This window comes from Carassius gibelio, chromosome B9, assembly GCF_023724105.1.
Source record: "Carassius gibelio isolate Cgi1373 ecotype wild population from Czech Republic chromosome B9, carGib1.2-hapl.c, whole genome shotgun sequence".
Classification (NCBI taxonomy): domain Eukaryota; kingdom Metazoa; phylum Chordata; class Actinopteri; order Cypriniformes; family Cyprinidae; genus Carassius; species Carassius gibelio.
The window spans coordinates 27,986,577-28,003,222 of record NC_068404.1 but is presented as its reverse complement, the minus strand read 5'-3'; the positions used below and the strand labels follow the sequence as shown (position 1 = coordinate 28,003,222).

Below are 16,646 nucleotides of genomic sequence, written 5' to 3'. Positions count from 1 at the left end.
TTAGATTGCTTCGGGGATACCGCGGCGGAGTAACCCAGTACCTTTGTGATTCTTCATAGACATAAACAGAGAGAAGTAGTTCCGGCTACGATGTTCTTCAGCTAGACGCAAGCAGTTCTGCTTATTAACCGCTAGAGCGTCAAAAGTTCCCTACCGCAGCTTTAACTTTAATAAAGAATATCTCTTTGGGTTTGAGACTTTAGTCTTTGCAACTTTAGGGATCTTATCTATTCACGAACAGCTTGTAACACTCCAAAGAGACAGGAAAGCTTGAAATCGCATCATATGACCCCTTTAAAGCACATCAGCACATGTGTAATTAGGATTATCTGCAGTATCAGTCATTTGTGTGATGCTTTTCATTTACAGCAAGTGCTATTTAAGGATTTGTGACTCTTTCTATCTTTATCTATTAAATTGTTCAAAATATATAAACAATTAATTTTTTTATTTGATAGTAAATTAAGTTGTTTGGTGTATTTTTTTTTAATTATTGTTATTATTTTATTATTGTTATTATATATTTTTTTATAATTTGGGGTAAAAGCAGTAAAACAAATTCATATACATGTAAAATATAATAATTTTGTTATAATATATAACATTTTCAAATATTTTTTCTCTATAAATATATATTTTAAAATTTTAATATATAAATATTTTTAATTATTAAAATATTATATTTGTCATGAGTCCAGTCCCTGCATTTTTCCCTCTCACAATCAGAAACTGCCATCTCCCATCCTCCCGGACTCCATTCCCCAAACTCCACACACCTGTAACTTATTACACCTTCAGCTGTTCCTTATCGGACTATTTATACACCACACTCCCACCACTCTGCCTGGCTGAATTGTAATTGTAGTTATTTGTTGTGTGTAGGTTGATGCAAGCACGTTGGTGCTGAATTTGTATCCCTCACCTGATACTGTTTTGTTTATACGTTCTGATCTGTTTTTTTTTATTGTCTGCCTTTCTGTTAAATAAATGTCATTTCACCTACATTTGGACCCAGATCCTGTTTTTCCACAGAGCTCCCTTACCGCTTTGTGACAATATGAAATATTATTCAATATAAATGTATCATATTTTATTTATCAACTGATTAATTGTTTATATAATTTTGTAAATACATCATATCTTTATTAGAACTTTTGTCTGCCAAATCAAAGCAGAAAGACAATTTTATATATGCTGTAAAATATTTTATAACATATATATATATATATATATATATATATATATATATATATATATATATATATATATACATATAATACAAATAATATAATAGAATACAAATTAAATATAAATATTTAAATATTTAATAATTGTTATATTATTCAATATTATAATATCAAATATAATTTTATGTACATTTATAATATTATTAATATTAAAACTTTTGTCTGCTGAATCAAAGCGTGATGTAATTTTTTGGGGTCATGTCTCAAAGGCAGAAACCAGGAAATGACATCATAAAAAGGACCCCTGTAGACTCTTATGATTATGTGTAAAGGTCAGTAATTTACTTTAAAATATCTTTTATATATATTATATTAGGTTAGTTGAAATGTTAAATGGAGTGTGATGTTAAAGTATTGATATTCATGATATTTAAGGTCAAAAAATGTAATAAAAACTAGTCATGAACATGTAGACATGTATTTAAGGTAATTAAGTAATTTAGTACTTGGTCTTAATTTACTATATTTATTGAGCGCATTTCATGATTTATGAACTTATAAACAGTTATTGCATTTTAAACTGTATATGTCTAAACCACAAATATATGAAAGTTTAGCACATGAAGAAGATCTTTCAAAGGTTTCATCTGTCATGTATCACTGGACAATATAATGATGGCTTTTGCAAAGCTCTTTGCTAAAACAAAGCTAAGCTTTATTATTCAGATTACACTGAAGAATATTTCCCACTTAGCGTGAGTCCTGAGCAGACGGACAAAGCTGCTTAATTTTGCTTAATGTAAAATAAACGTGAAACTGTTGATAGCGATTATGTCACTCTGAAGCAGGTAAATTGTGCCTCTGAGACGATGATAGATGAGATTCAATTAAGCATATTGTTTAGACTAATCGGTTGTTGCAGTCTAGAGCTCGTAATCTCAGTATGAATGTACTGATATGTATGAAATAGTAGAATAAAACTCTATCCTTAGTCTTCTAGCAGTGTTTTTGGATAATCCACTAGATGCTCATATAATGGCCTTTAGCAGAGATTAAGCATGTACGCAAGGCTTCTGAGGTTGTTTTAAAACTAATAGGTGCTCTTTGGATATTCAGGATTATTGTGTTTGAAAGGGAAGATGTCCTGGCACTTCCTCTGTTAAACATGTTCTCTCTTTTTTATGGGGTAAAATAAACTTAAAACCAGAAGAAATTCACTCATTGCTGTCCAAAATGCCAGATATATGCGTGATTGTGAATGCTCAACTACATGGTGTTCCTGTAATATGCTTTTGTCAGTTAAGATGCAAATGAAAGCATGCAAACGTCATTTTAAATCTGAATTAAATGCATTTGCATCATTTTGATTCACTTTGGTTTTTAACTGTAAAGTTAATGTTGATTAATCAGGGATGTTATGGGTTATATTTTAAAATACACTTAAGTTACTAACCCCTCATTACTGTGTTTTTACTTAAAAATAATATATAAAAAAATTAAATGCATAGTAGGGCCAGATGATTAGTCAAAGTAAAACTGAAATCACAATATAGTGTGATTATTAAATCACAGAAACTGTGATTTAATAAATAAATAAATATATGCACTGCATGTGTCAGAGTAAAACGCAGCACTGTGTTCATTTACACGTAAGCAACTTAGTAATATTTCTTACAGTTTTTTATGTCTTGTAATGTATTAATACTTTTTAAATTACTAGATAAAAGCCAAATAATATATATAATAATAATAACAATAATAACAATTATTATTATTAAAAAATTATAACTGTATTATTATTATTAGTAGTAGAAGTATTAAAATGACTAGACAAAAACAAATAAGAAATATTACTATATTTTTAATCATTATTATTTTTATTATTATTATTAAAAAAAAAATGATTTCCCCTAAAGAGTGCAGCCCTAATGCATACTGTAAAAACAAAGCAACAACATGTAAATATTACTTAACAGTGTGCACATAGATCATTGTGCTGACACAATCCAGAAGATTATGAAGAAGTCCTGTATATGTGTAAATGCTGTAATGTGTTAATTAATTAACAGCAATTATTAGAGTGAGTCAAAACAAATGACAGGAATTTGATCTGTAAATATTTGTGTTTTGCAGGAGGTCACGTCTCCTGGAAGACAAAGTGTGGTGAGTTGAAATATTTAATACACTTTGTTGGTTTATTATGATGGTTGATATATCACACATACCGGACTGGAACATAAATGGATGGATGAATTGGACTGACAATGAAACTGCCAAAATATTAGGATCCGAAGGTCCTTGAATGCTGTTCCAGAACCTGCTGTCAGCATAAATAAGTTTCAATGCATCTCACATTATTCAATCTAATCACAGTGAATGAGTAAGGAGAAATCACTGCCAATCCAAAACTCAGTCAAAGCTTAAAATCACAGTATGAATTCCTGCTGCAGCAGTTTCTTCCTCGTGTCATTTGTTTCTCAGTTTGCAGCTCATGGATTCAGCAGCACTGAAGCTTCTAGACAGTTATAAAAGTTATAAATCTGTCATCTGTCAATCTGCTCACCACATGCTCAAATCTGCAGGATTTTACTCAGAAAAGACCTTGAAAAATCACCAGATGCGTAGATACAGTAATCTAGTAGCTTATAAGAGCTTTATGGCATGCTTCCAAATCATTCTCCTTTGATCTTACAATGAAGAATTATTAGATGAGCTGCGTTGGCTTTTTGGAGGTTATTTTCATGAAATGTATCATTTATGTATTGTTTTGGTAGACAGCACATTTTTGAAATGAGGAAAATCCCGGCAGAAGATCAGCGAAATGCACCACACTGACATCTCCTCTCGTCTGAGAGCGTTTGATCTGCTTCTATATTTGTGCTGAATCTGTGTTACACAAGCAAACGCCTTGTACTTTCCTCAGACAGGGGCACACAAAGGTGAAGGATGAACAGTTTACAGAGTATTGCTTTCCACACACAGGATAGTAGGGTTTTTTACAAATTGTGGACCTGGAACAGCTGTGGAAACACAATTTTGTAGTTATAATTTATCAGCTAGACATCATTCCTGCTGTATGTATTAAAACGTACTCAGAAGAACTCATATATAACATCATGTTAAAAGTTGAACTTGTCTCAAGTTCTCCGTATCACAAATCATCACATTTCTCACTGGTTTTAAACACAAAAACGAAGCCCGTGACATATCTGAAGAACTCTCGCCACTTTAAATTTCATAAAAAGTATTGAATGAAATACAAATATATTACTAGTCAATATTGGATGCACTATATGTAGATGCACTATATCGCAGAAAAAAAAATCCACATTGGCGAAGTCACGCAGATCGTTAACAGCTGGTCTCTGTGGTAATCCAGTACATCCGGCAGGACATACAAATGTGCTTTTGAGATGACGATTCAGTGTCACCGACTTCATCTCTTAAACCCTGAACAAAGAAAGCACTTGTTTATTAGCGAGTTATTCAAATGCCTTCTTACTGTTTTGCCCTGACACACATTCATAATCATTACTTGTGTTACTGTGGCACGCTTTATGCGTGTGCTTGAGCGCTTATTAGGATATGTAGGCAATTAAAGGTTTATTATAATTATTTAAATGGATTATTAATAAACATGCGATTAGACAACTATAATGCTTAAAATGAATGATTACTAGTTTACCAGAAAAATCTTTAGTCGAGGGCAGCCCTAATCGCATCCAAAATAGAAGCTTTTATTTATGTGATACATCTGTGTGTTATATGTATCCTATATTTATCATGTGTATATAAATACACACACATACAGTATATATTTTGAAAATGTTTGTGAGTATTTACATGTATATATTTATATTCAATAATTTATATTATATATTAATTATATTATATATATCCGGGAAAATGCCATTCTTGATTTTGTGCTATTATTTAACTTTATCATGTCTTAGAAAAAAAAACAAAGATCGATTGCTGTGATGTCACAGCTCAGGATAGTCACTATGAAGGGTCAATCAGTCAGTTGTTGTGTTCCTGTGACTTTAGATTGACGAGTCTTATTTTTGGATCAAACAATTATTCCAGGGAGTCAAGAACTGCCACTGATATGAATGGAAATGCTAGCAGATAGTTTTCTCCAGGTATATTAGATCTCATAGGTGAGATAAAGAGAGATAGAGAGCAAGAGAACAAGGTCAGCAGTCCACTCCCAGCATGCCTCTGGGGAGGAGGCGAGCAGAATACACTGGTGCAACACCGGGATGAGAAGCAGTTCCTCCCTATAGAGAGAAAGAGACAGAATGAGATAAAGACAGTGTGTTTGAATGGGAGAGACACTGCTGATGTCACTGCTGTAATCGCTGTGTGTGGTGTGTGTGCATGAGTGTGTGTTTGTGTGGGAATGCGCTGAAGTTGGACATCAGCTGAAGCGCATGCTGCATGAGGTGAAACCGTCCTGACTCAGTCTGGAGTGAAAAACACCAGGGATATGCAGAATTTGGATCTTTACAGCCGACTGGACTCTCAGGTATGAGCCGTATACTGGTTTTTACTGGAGTTCAGGTTCTAGTGGCATCTGCTCAATGCAAACACTCCCAAGTTCTAGGATTTACAAAATGCATGGATTTTTATGATGCCTTTGATTTTGGTATTGCAGTACTAATATTGCCAGATGATATGTGTGATTTAGATAATCACATTTAGCTGTTGTTTGAACAGTGTGCAATAGTGCAAACTGCAGCAGTGCACTACAGAATTGTGGGTGATGTAGTCTGTTTATTGCAGAGGATGCAGCGTGTTTTCTGCAGGCTGAATGTCATTGATCAGATGCATGGTTAGTGCTGTGGAGGAGGGGTGTAGGAAGCCTCTGCTGCTACAGTCAGAAGCAGGTTACATGCGGCAGATGTCGGTCAAGACCTCCCATAAATCCTGCACAGATCTCTGACACTGCTTCGTCCCTTGCCTTCTAAAAAAATAGCTGAGAGTGTAAATATTAACTACACAGCATTTTAAGGCATTATTCCAAATATTATAATATTCCAAAATGTTCTAAGAAGCCTTCTTCTGGTAAAACATTTTCTTTTATGGAAAACACAATAATGCCATAATGCAAAAAATATATATTTTTTTGATGACATACAAAGTGAAAGAAATGGTAACTAAAAATATATGTCATTAAATGCTGAAAATTATAGGTAAAAAATGCTTCAGTTAAATGAAAAATTTACTATTTTACAAACATTAAGCCAACACCAATGTTATTTCAGTATCGCTGATATGTGTATTTGTAATTTTTATAACTTTTTGTCTATATAAAATGTATTCATTTCTATTAATTCGTTTTATTTGTGCTCTTCTAGTTAAACTGAACGAAAATGAAAAATGTTACTTTGGCAATGATCTGAAGTAAAAATAAATGCAACTTTTGAAAATTGTATTTCAAGTAACGGAAATATTTTAAGTTGCTAATCGGTGGCTAATTCATATTAATTTGTCCATTGTATCTTATTTAAATATTTTCATTTGCTTGTCTTATGTTGAGTGGTCGGGTTAGGGATGGGACTTTATGTTTACTGTATATAGTTCTGCATCGTATTTAGTCTTGCATAACTAAAAGCTTGTAGCAATGCATTATGGTTTTGTTATTAGAATATAGAATGTCATTTGATGGCTACAAAAAACTTTTCTTAGAGCATTCAACAAGTACAAATAACATTATGAGGACATTGTGAGGATGTTGTTCTAAGAGAATGTATATCATATTAATAAAGTTATAAGAATGTTTCATAAACATTATATCCTAACATTTATATACTGTAACTTTTAATAAATGTTAGTTAAAGTTTGCAAATTGACTTCATGTTATATTATACAGTTTACGCCTTTTTAATGCTATGGTGTCAGGAAACAATATATGGGACAGTTTGGCAAGCAGTTTTTGAGATTTTATCCATTGAAGTATATAAGACTTGGTCTTGGATGCCCATGTGGCTGGAGGTGTTGCAAATATGGCCAGGAGTGAACGTGCTTTCCTCATGCTTTGGGCTGCTTCAGCATTTACTACACTGAACTGCTCTCTGTGGATTTGCTGTGCTGCAGCTTATAGTGATATTCTCCTCCATCTGCCCTTTGAGGATGTTCAGGATGATTATCTGCTTCATCCAATTAAATCAATGTGAACCATCACAGGATGTTTGCTAATCTCTCCGCTTTCTGACTGCCCTCATGCTGCTTTAAAGAGATAGCTCCACCAAAAATGAAAAGTCTGTCGTCATATACTTACCCTCATGTCAGTCCAAGCTTGTGTGAGTTTCTTTATATTGTGGAATGTGTTTTGAGGAACGTTGGGGTCCAAAAGATTTTACTTTTCCCACAATCTTCTGTGAGTTTATGCTTTCACGAGGTTCAAGTGCACAAAAGTATTTTTTCCTGTGGCTAAGAGGATTTCATGTCAATTTGTGTCCATTTTCTGTTAGTAAACAGCATTAAAATTAAGCTGATTGCTCCTGTTATCTTGGGAAAAATCCAAAGTTCTTTTCTTTGGAAATTTCCATAAAAAATGAGATTATATTCAGTAATAATGGACCTGAATACTAAGAAAACAAAAGCTGTAATTATTCATGTGTTATTTTGCAGATACGTTGCTTCTAAAATTATCCCAAAGCAGTCTCTTTCAGCCAGCTGGAATCTATCTGATCCACAAGAGAATATAGCCATGAAGAACGAGACCAGACGATCAGTCTCGTCCACTTTGCAGCTTCATCTGGCCAAGAAATGAAACGTCTGTGACTGACATGTTAACAGGGCAATCTGAGTTTAGTTTTTTATGTGTCGTTTATGGTAGGGTTTTTCTGAAATATAGTGAAGTAAAATCTACAATTCTGCCTATGAACTGTATGTTTAGTTTGTTTTATTCCAAGCTAACACGGAACATTCTCACAAAATGTTTTTTTCTTTTGAAAATGATGAACAAGTGTACTTCTGGAAAGTGGCAACATAGTTATTAATAATATTATTAGTTTCTGGTTCTCAGAATTTAAGTGCAAAAATTTTATTAACAGAACTTTTTTGAATTCCATTTTCTAAATGTAACTTTTTTTTCAAAATGTACAGAGTACATTAAAATGTAACATTCCCATAGTATTTGCAAAATTTTAAATTGAATGATTCCATAATGCTGGCAGAAACAAAATTTGCAAAAAAAAAAAAAAAAAATAATAATAATAATTTAAAAGCTGGATGTCAAAATAGTTTTTAAACTTCTGACCAGGTTCTTTGAACTATTTTATACCAGTAGAATTAATATAACTTTAAAAATCGTCCTAAAATTGTTGAAAAATATTAGCGCAGTAATGTTATGCAATGTTCACAGAACGTTGTTTGAATTCCATTTTTAAATGTTACTTGATTTAGAATGTTCAGGTAATATTTAAAAGTACAATTCTCATTATGTTTGCGAAATGATCAAAATGTAACATTTGTCGTAACGTTTGCTAAACAAACATTAAATATAAACATAAAATATATATTCAGAATGTTTTCAAAACTTAAAAAGAATGTTTGAACTTCGGCCAATGTTCTGAAAAAGGTTTTCTGAAAGTTTTAATCGACAAATCTTGAGATTAACAGAGTTAATCTGGTCTTGAAAAATGTTCTGGAAATGTGCACACAAATTATATATATATATATATATATATATATATATATATATATATATATATATATATATATATATATATATATATATATATATATATATATATATATATATATATATATATATATATATATATATATATATTTTTTTTTTTCTTTTAGATGTTACTTGTTTTAGGTTGAAACATCATTATAAAATAAGATTTCCATAAAGTTTTTTCCATATGACAAAATGGAACATTTGGTTACATTTGCAAAAATTTAAAAAATTGTTTTAAACATTCTGAATGTTCTCTTAATTGAATGTGAACATTAGCAAAATGTTCTTAGATCAAATCTTCATTGTGTTTCTGGATATTCATATGAACCTTTGCAAAGTCAGTAGAGTGAAAGGTGTGGTCCAGAAGTGTTCTTCATAACAGCCCGGTGCCTTGTAAACATGACATTGCAGGGCTTTGCTGCCGGCAGCTGCATTGATCTGAGTGTGCAGGCATCCTGAAGTACTGGCTCGGTGACATGGAACCTGCACTGTGTATCGATCTGACAGGAAAGTGCTTATTTTAAGCGCTTGGAGACTTGTATTGACTGCTGGATGCAGAACATACTGCTGTTATTTATAGCCTTCTCACAGACCAGCTTTATGAGACCCACATTTCATTGCTCAGAGGTTATTCTGTCATAGCTCAGGGGTATTTAATAGAGGCTTATGATTCTTTCAAGTTTTGACATTATTCTTCAATACATTGCGGTTTTCAACACTGATAATAATCAGAACTGTGTCTTGAGCAGTAAATCAGCATGATTTCTGAAGGATCATGTGACACTGAAGACTGGAGTAATGATGCTGAAAATTCAGCTTTGCATCACAGAAATATATAACATTTTAAAATCTATTTAAAAATTTTACTGTATTTTTGCTCAGATAAATGCAGCCTTGCAGAAGCAGAAGACACTTCTTTTTTTGGATACTTACCAACCCCCAAATGTTGGACGGTAGTGCATTTCCTGAATTAATTAAGAATATAACTAAATATAAAAGTCGTCCTGTTGTAATAATATAGAGATATTGTAAAAAATTAATGTGGATAGCAGTTCAGATCTTTGAAAAATTGGATAAGAAACATTTGACATCATATATTACGATATAGACATTTCTCACTGTTTTGTTAATTATGGGCTTTTTCGTCACGGGGAAACATCTGGGAGGAATTTAGCAAGGATCTCTATTTCCTCTCTATTTAATCACTTTTTGTTCTTGTAATTGAGATATTAAAGCTTAGCCTGGAGTTTTAGGGACTTTTTAAAATACTTGTTTTGTATTTCAGTACTGACTCCCTCATATTTTTAAACTTCAAAAATGTAAATATTGTGACTCTGAAACTCTGTGAGCACCTGGTGTGAGTTTGGTGTGGGACTGTTTGTTCGTTTGACCAATGGCAGATGGACAGTGTCATTATTTTTGCTCATCACTTCCGCTTTAAAGAGATCTCGTTTTTATTTTACAGTATTGAGGCTTGTGTCTGCTCTGTTCCCTCACATGAACCTGTGAGTGTGTGTAGTGTGTCGTCTCTTTACAGGATTACAGTGTAGGATGTGTGCAGCAGAAGGAGAGCGTGTGGCAGTTTTATCATAAAAAGAGAGGATTCAGAATAAAGAAGTTAGACCTCATGCAGATTACATGCTTTTCATATTTTAGGCAGGGCAAAAAGCACTCATCTGATTGAACCCCTTAAGTGAAAGAGAGTGAAATCTCTTTTTTATAAGACTTTATTTGAATTTACTAGCTTAGCTAATGATTCATAGTCATTAATAAAGCTTTAAGCTATTGTATCCGGTTGTTATTTAGCAACATGCTCACAAACTTATATTTTTAAAGTGCAAAATGTTTTTCAAAATTCACATCTGTGGAGTGTCTTTAAATCTAAATTTAAAATGTCTATTTTAATTGCAAATAAAATGTTGATGCATTTGGATTACACAGTTTTAAATATATATATGCATATATATTGGTCTATGTATATACCAGTTTATCACTATCATCAGTTTAATCCATTTGTTTCAATCCCCTAATCATTCAGTCTTGCTTTTCCATAATAAGCCAGATTTATGGATTTGTTTTTACAATGAACAGATTCGTGCTGATTCTAAACAATTTAGAAAATATGATTATTGACATAAAATAACAGATGCAAAATATGCCAGGATTATTTTTTTATGTTTTAGGGGAAAATTGGAACGTCTCTTTAAACCGTGTTAACCACAGACCAGCGTTTAGACACAAACAAAAGAGCATGTCTCAGTATGATTGTGCTGTAAGTGAATATGATTCAAAGTTACAGTTCTGTGCTCATTTACACACATTTACATAAGTTCACAAGAATAATACACAATTACACTCGCACACGTGTGCATATGCGTGCACACACACACACACACACACACACACACACACGCACGCACACACACACACACACACACACACACACACACACACTCCCTCGTCTAGGAAGAAGGTGCCCTTGGGTTTGTTCCTTCAATACTTCAGTGTGTGGGTGTGAGGCTTGAGCTCTCGTCTGTGTGAATTACTGTAGCTACCATCAACTGACTGCACACACACACACACACACACACACACACACTGTATTACCTGGAGGCCCTGGGGAACGTGACTTTAGGCTGCTAGTTTTGACATTTAGGATGGATTTTAGTGAGCTGCTGTCAGAGCAGGTGAAACGATGAATGGATTTGAAATGATTTGCATCTCATTTATGTTTGTGCATTTGGCAGATACTTTCATCTAAAGTGAATCACACGCATTATCTTTTTATTTTTATTTTTAGAAGCAGTCTGGTGCCAATCTTTTATATTAATGTCAGAATTAAAGTAAAAGCATGTATCTGGTCCTACTTGAGAAGTCAAGGTTAACTTGAGTTAATAACATCTTTGATTTAAACATCATTAGCTAAAATACTGCTAGAGTTTTGTGTTGGAGTCAGTTCAGAATGCCTGATTCAGTGAATCACTTTGATTAAAAACTCAGATTCAGTCTCTGATTAATTTCTGTTATCAATAAAACTGTGCCAATGTAGAGCAATTTTTCATGTTAAAATGTTTAAGAAAAAGGTGTGATTATTGCTATTGATGCATATAAATGAAGATTATATTGTGCCCTGATTTCAGTCCTGTATTAAAAATTTCTAATGAAGTTTATTCAATAATTCCAAGAAAATGCATACCTTATACCATTAAAATGATTAAGGTCAATAAGAATTTAAATGTTTTTTAATATCTGTTTTGCTCACCAAGTCTGCATTTATTTGATCAAAAAAATACAGTAAAAATTGCTAAATAACATTAAAATTTAAAATAACTGGGGGACTGTCTTGCATTTTAAGTTAATGCTGTTAAATAATTAATAATTAATAATTCCTTACATTTATATAGCGCTTTTCTAGACACTCAAAGCGCTTACATAGTCAGGGGGTATCTCCTCATCCTCCACCAGTGGATAGAGAGGGAAAAATGCATTTAAAAAATAACTTCTAACGTAGGCTATTCTTAGTTAAAAAAAAAAAAAGAAAAAAATGTAATTGTTGGAGATATACAAGAAAATAATAATATATAAAAAATGTATATTATAAAATGCAAAGGCAGCACTGAAAAGGCCAGTACAAAAAACACAATTTATTTCTGTGATGCACAGCTGTATTACTATCTTCATCATCATTCCAGTCTTCAGTGTCACATGATCTTCAGAAATCATCTTAATATACTGATTTGCTGCTCAAGAAACATTTCTGATTATTATTATATATATATAAAAAAAAGTTTTTGACAGGATACTTTATGAATGTAAAGTAAAAAAAATAGCATTTATTTGAAATATAAATATGTTGTAACATTGTAAATGTCTTTACTGTCACCTTTGATCAATGTCCTAGCAACTACCCATTATCACCCATAAATTATTAGATTGTCTCTTCAAATTTTTTACAAATAATAATATAAAAACAATAATTTAAATATTTTATTAGTGAACAGAATGTACGTTTTAAATGTGATTTTTGTCTATTTATTAATATTAGTAAATTAGTATTAATAATAATGACATACTGCCAGTGTTATTTTAATATAATTGAGATATTATAGTTTTTATTAATATTTTTTAATTTGTTTTTATATTTCTGTTTTCATTTTAGTTTTAGTCCAAGTTTTAGACATTTTGTTGTGTATTTATTTTTTTATGCCCATAGTTTTAAATCTTAAACACAGCATGCGTGATATTATTATTATTTTATTTTTACAGGATACTTTATAAATGTAAAGTAAAAAAACAACAGCATTTATTTAAAATCTAAATATTTTTTTTACAAATGTCTTTACTGTCACCTTTGATCAATTTCATGCATCCTTACAGAAGAAAAGTTTTAACTTCTTTTAAAAACAAAATCATTGTAAACTTTTGAGTGCTCGTGTAAATGTTGACATATTGAAAATGACTATTCCAGCATAGTTTGCGTGTATGTGTGCAACACTATTGCATGTTGTTTTTTGGCGTATTTCTGCTTGAATGTAATTGCTCTGAGGGTTGATCTTGGCTCGGCACCATCTGTTTTAATGCTGCGTGTTTCTCAGTAATGAGGCGCTAAAACACCAGCTTGTTGCGATTAGCAGCTGGTCAGTTATTCTCTCTGTTGAGGACAAATGCACAAATCCAGCCTGCTTTCGTTATGCACTGACATGAAGAGAATCTTGACTAGAAACTGCTTTAACCTTGTTTATTAGACTTGCAGATATTCTTTTGCACTAATTAAAGATTCCCTCAAGAGCTCATTATGACACTAATTTGTTTTGTGCTGAAGCTGAGCGATGAGTAATTGTAATCTAGTTGTATTTCTGCATGAAATATATGATACCATGAGTGAATGATTTGAAGTTTGCTACATTTAAAACCTGCATTAAATAATCACATTGAAACTCTTATACTGTTAACAATCAAACCAACATTGATTGATTAACTTGAGGAAAAGCAGTTTGATATGTATGCGATTGTTTGCATTCAAAGCAAAATGTATCGTCATTTCAACATTCTGGGGTTAGTAAAAAAAAAGAAAAGAAAGAAATTAGTATTTTTATTCAGCAAGGATTCATTAAATTGACCAGAAGTGACTCTAAAGATATTCATGATGTTAGAATATTTTTTTTAAATAAATGCTGTTCATGTTAAGGTGCTCATGTTGTCCCGATACCTGTCTAGCACTGACTTTTTGTTATTTGATTTTAAAGAGAAGGTGAAGTTACGCTGTCACATTTGGTGAAGCTTTCAATATGAAACTCACAAGAAAACATCGCCTTTGTTGAAGAACATGAGTCGGTTTGATTTCATGGAGGGGCTGCTGCTATTGGCTGCATTAATACCATGGTAACTGGATTGTAATTGGATTACTTTTTCATTTCCTAATAGAAAATAAAACATCCAGGGCCTGGATGAAAATGCAGCAGTGTCCTCAAGCAATGCATATGAATGGGAATCATATTTCTTTGTTTATCATTAGATACTCACTTTTTATTTCAAACCTGTATGGAGCTCAGCACACTATATGACAATGTCCTAGCAACTACCCATAATCACCCTTAAATTATTAGATTGTCTCATCAAATTTTTTCAACTAATAATATAAAAACAATAATTTAAATAATTTTAGTAGTAAATAGAATGCACATTTTAAATGTGATTTTTGTCTCTTTATTAGTTTTAGTAATTTAGTATTAATAATAATCACATACTGCCAGTGTTATTTTAACATCATTGAGATATTATAGTTTTTATTAATATTTTGAAATTGTGTTAATAGTTTTAAGACTTTAAGACATCATGTGTGTGGTCTGAGTGTGTCTGTATGACAGTCCGGGACAAATGCATCTGTCAGTGACACTCATCCATTGCACCTGTCACTCTGAGACAGACCTTCACACTGACATCTCTCTCTCTCTCTCTCTCTCTCTCTCTCTCCACACAGAGGAACGATGAGGAGGCCGTGGTGGACAGAGGAGGGACTCGCTCCATGCTTAAAGCTGGACTGGAGAAGGAGGAGCTAGAAGGTAAATACATACTAAGAATTTAATCAAAATCATGTTTTTGGAGATATTTTAAATCTATAAAATATCATACGTGCGATTTAGTTTTTTGCTGTTAATTTTATTTGTCTTGCAAGTATTAATTTATTTGCCCCAAATTCTAAGGCATTAACATTCTAAAGTTTTTTAGAAGAATTTAAAGGAATTCCTGGGAGGAACTGATGAAGTTCATAATGTTATTTTGAACATTCTATTCATCAATCACTTATGGATTATATATATATATTATATATATATATATATATATATATATATATATATATATATATATATATATATATATATATATATATATATTTTTTTTTTTTTTCATGATTCTTTTTGATGAATAGAATGTTTCTTGAGCAGTAAATCATCTTATTAGAATGATTTCTGAAGATCATGTGACTCTGAAGACTGTAGTAATGATGCTGAAAATACAGCTGTGCATCACAGGAGTGAATCACATTTTAAAATATGTTTACATAGAAAACAGCACAAAATATTAGTATTATTCATTTTTTTTTTTTTTTTTTTTTACTTAAGAAAAATCATTTTTACTGTACACAGAGCAACTTTAGAGGAAAAAATATATCAAATGTGGCAGATCAAGAGAGTGGACGAAAAATGTCCAATATATTTAATCTGCATATACTGTACACGCATATAACCAGACAATATTGATAAAAATTCCTCAATTGAATTAACTTTAATATTAACATTGATATAAATATACATATTAATTGCAATTAATATTAAAACTACCAGTTTGTCTTGGCATGGTGTGAAATAAGCAAACAAAGAAGATGAAAGAAGGTAAAGGTCTTTTAATAAATCCACACATAAAGGGTAAATCCTCAGAAGGCAGGATTTTCTAACCGATTCTTTCATTGTCCCGTTGCTGAAGTCTAGCATCAGTTAAACAGCTTCCAGTGTATTAAATGATCAGCTGTGATGCTTCATCAGTCATGTACAGATGTACTGCTCAGCCTCTCACACACAATAATAACCAGCTGTTTCAGAGCAGCTTCATGTTAGTTGGAGAGGAAAGTCTGTGGGTGTGTGTGTTTATCTGCCTCTGAGATGTCATGAATAGAAAAGACTGTGGGAGGACGGAGAGCTAGTATTTGAGAGCATTTCACGGGGGAAAAGAGCAGCTACTGGAAGCAAGGATGACGTCAGCCCCTATTTTTACATCCTACTGTGTTTGTTGGTGAGAAAGAGGCAGAGAATAATTACAGTATCCAAATTAAAATAATAAATGGGTCATCAAGTCTTTTAGTGTCTAAATAGAGGCTCCATGTCCTACACACGTCATAAATAATCACACGCTCTTCTGTTTATGTTTGTGCCTGCTTTATTTGCATTAATTGTGAACATGCATCTCTAATTTTAGCTGATGAACTTGAAGACCTCATGTCTTGATGAGTGTAGGCTTCTTTTTTTTTGCGTTCATATATTTTCTATTGAAGCAGGATGATATGTTTGTATGTAATTGTCAGGTGTTTTATCCAAAGTGAGCTCGGTTTTTACATTTTGTCAGATCGTAATTAAAAAATAAATGAATAAAGAATAAATAAATGTATGTTACAGGTGTGTAACTTACTACTAACATTGTATAATATTTTTAATAATGATAATATTTTTTTTTATGTACATTTTAAATATTTAGAATTTATCTATAAT

The 16,646-nt window shown here is 32.0% G+C and overlaps 1 protein-coding gene across 1 annotated transcript in view; it reads left to right on the top strand.

Annotated features, from left to right (window-relative positions):
• Window positions 1-16,646, top strand: part of slc4a10b (solute carrier family 4 member 10b) — a 67,493-nt gene that overhangs the window by 4,303 nt on the left and 46,544 nt on the right. Inside the window, exons 2-3 of the mRNA XM_052566028.1 lie at window positions 3,321-3,350; window positions 14,864-14,945. Coding sequence (XP_052421988.1) covers window positions 3,321-3,350; window positions 14,864-14,945 — 112 coding nt within the window. The remainder of the gene's footprint in view (window positions 1-3,320; window positions 3,351-14,863; window positions 14,946-16,646) is intronic.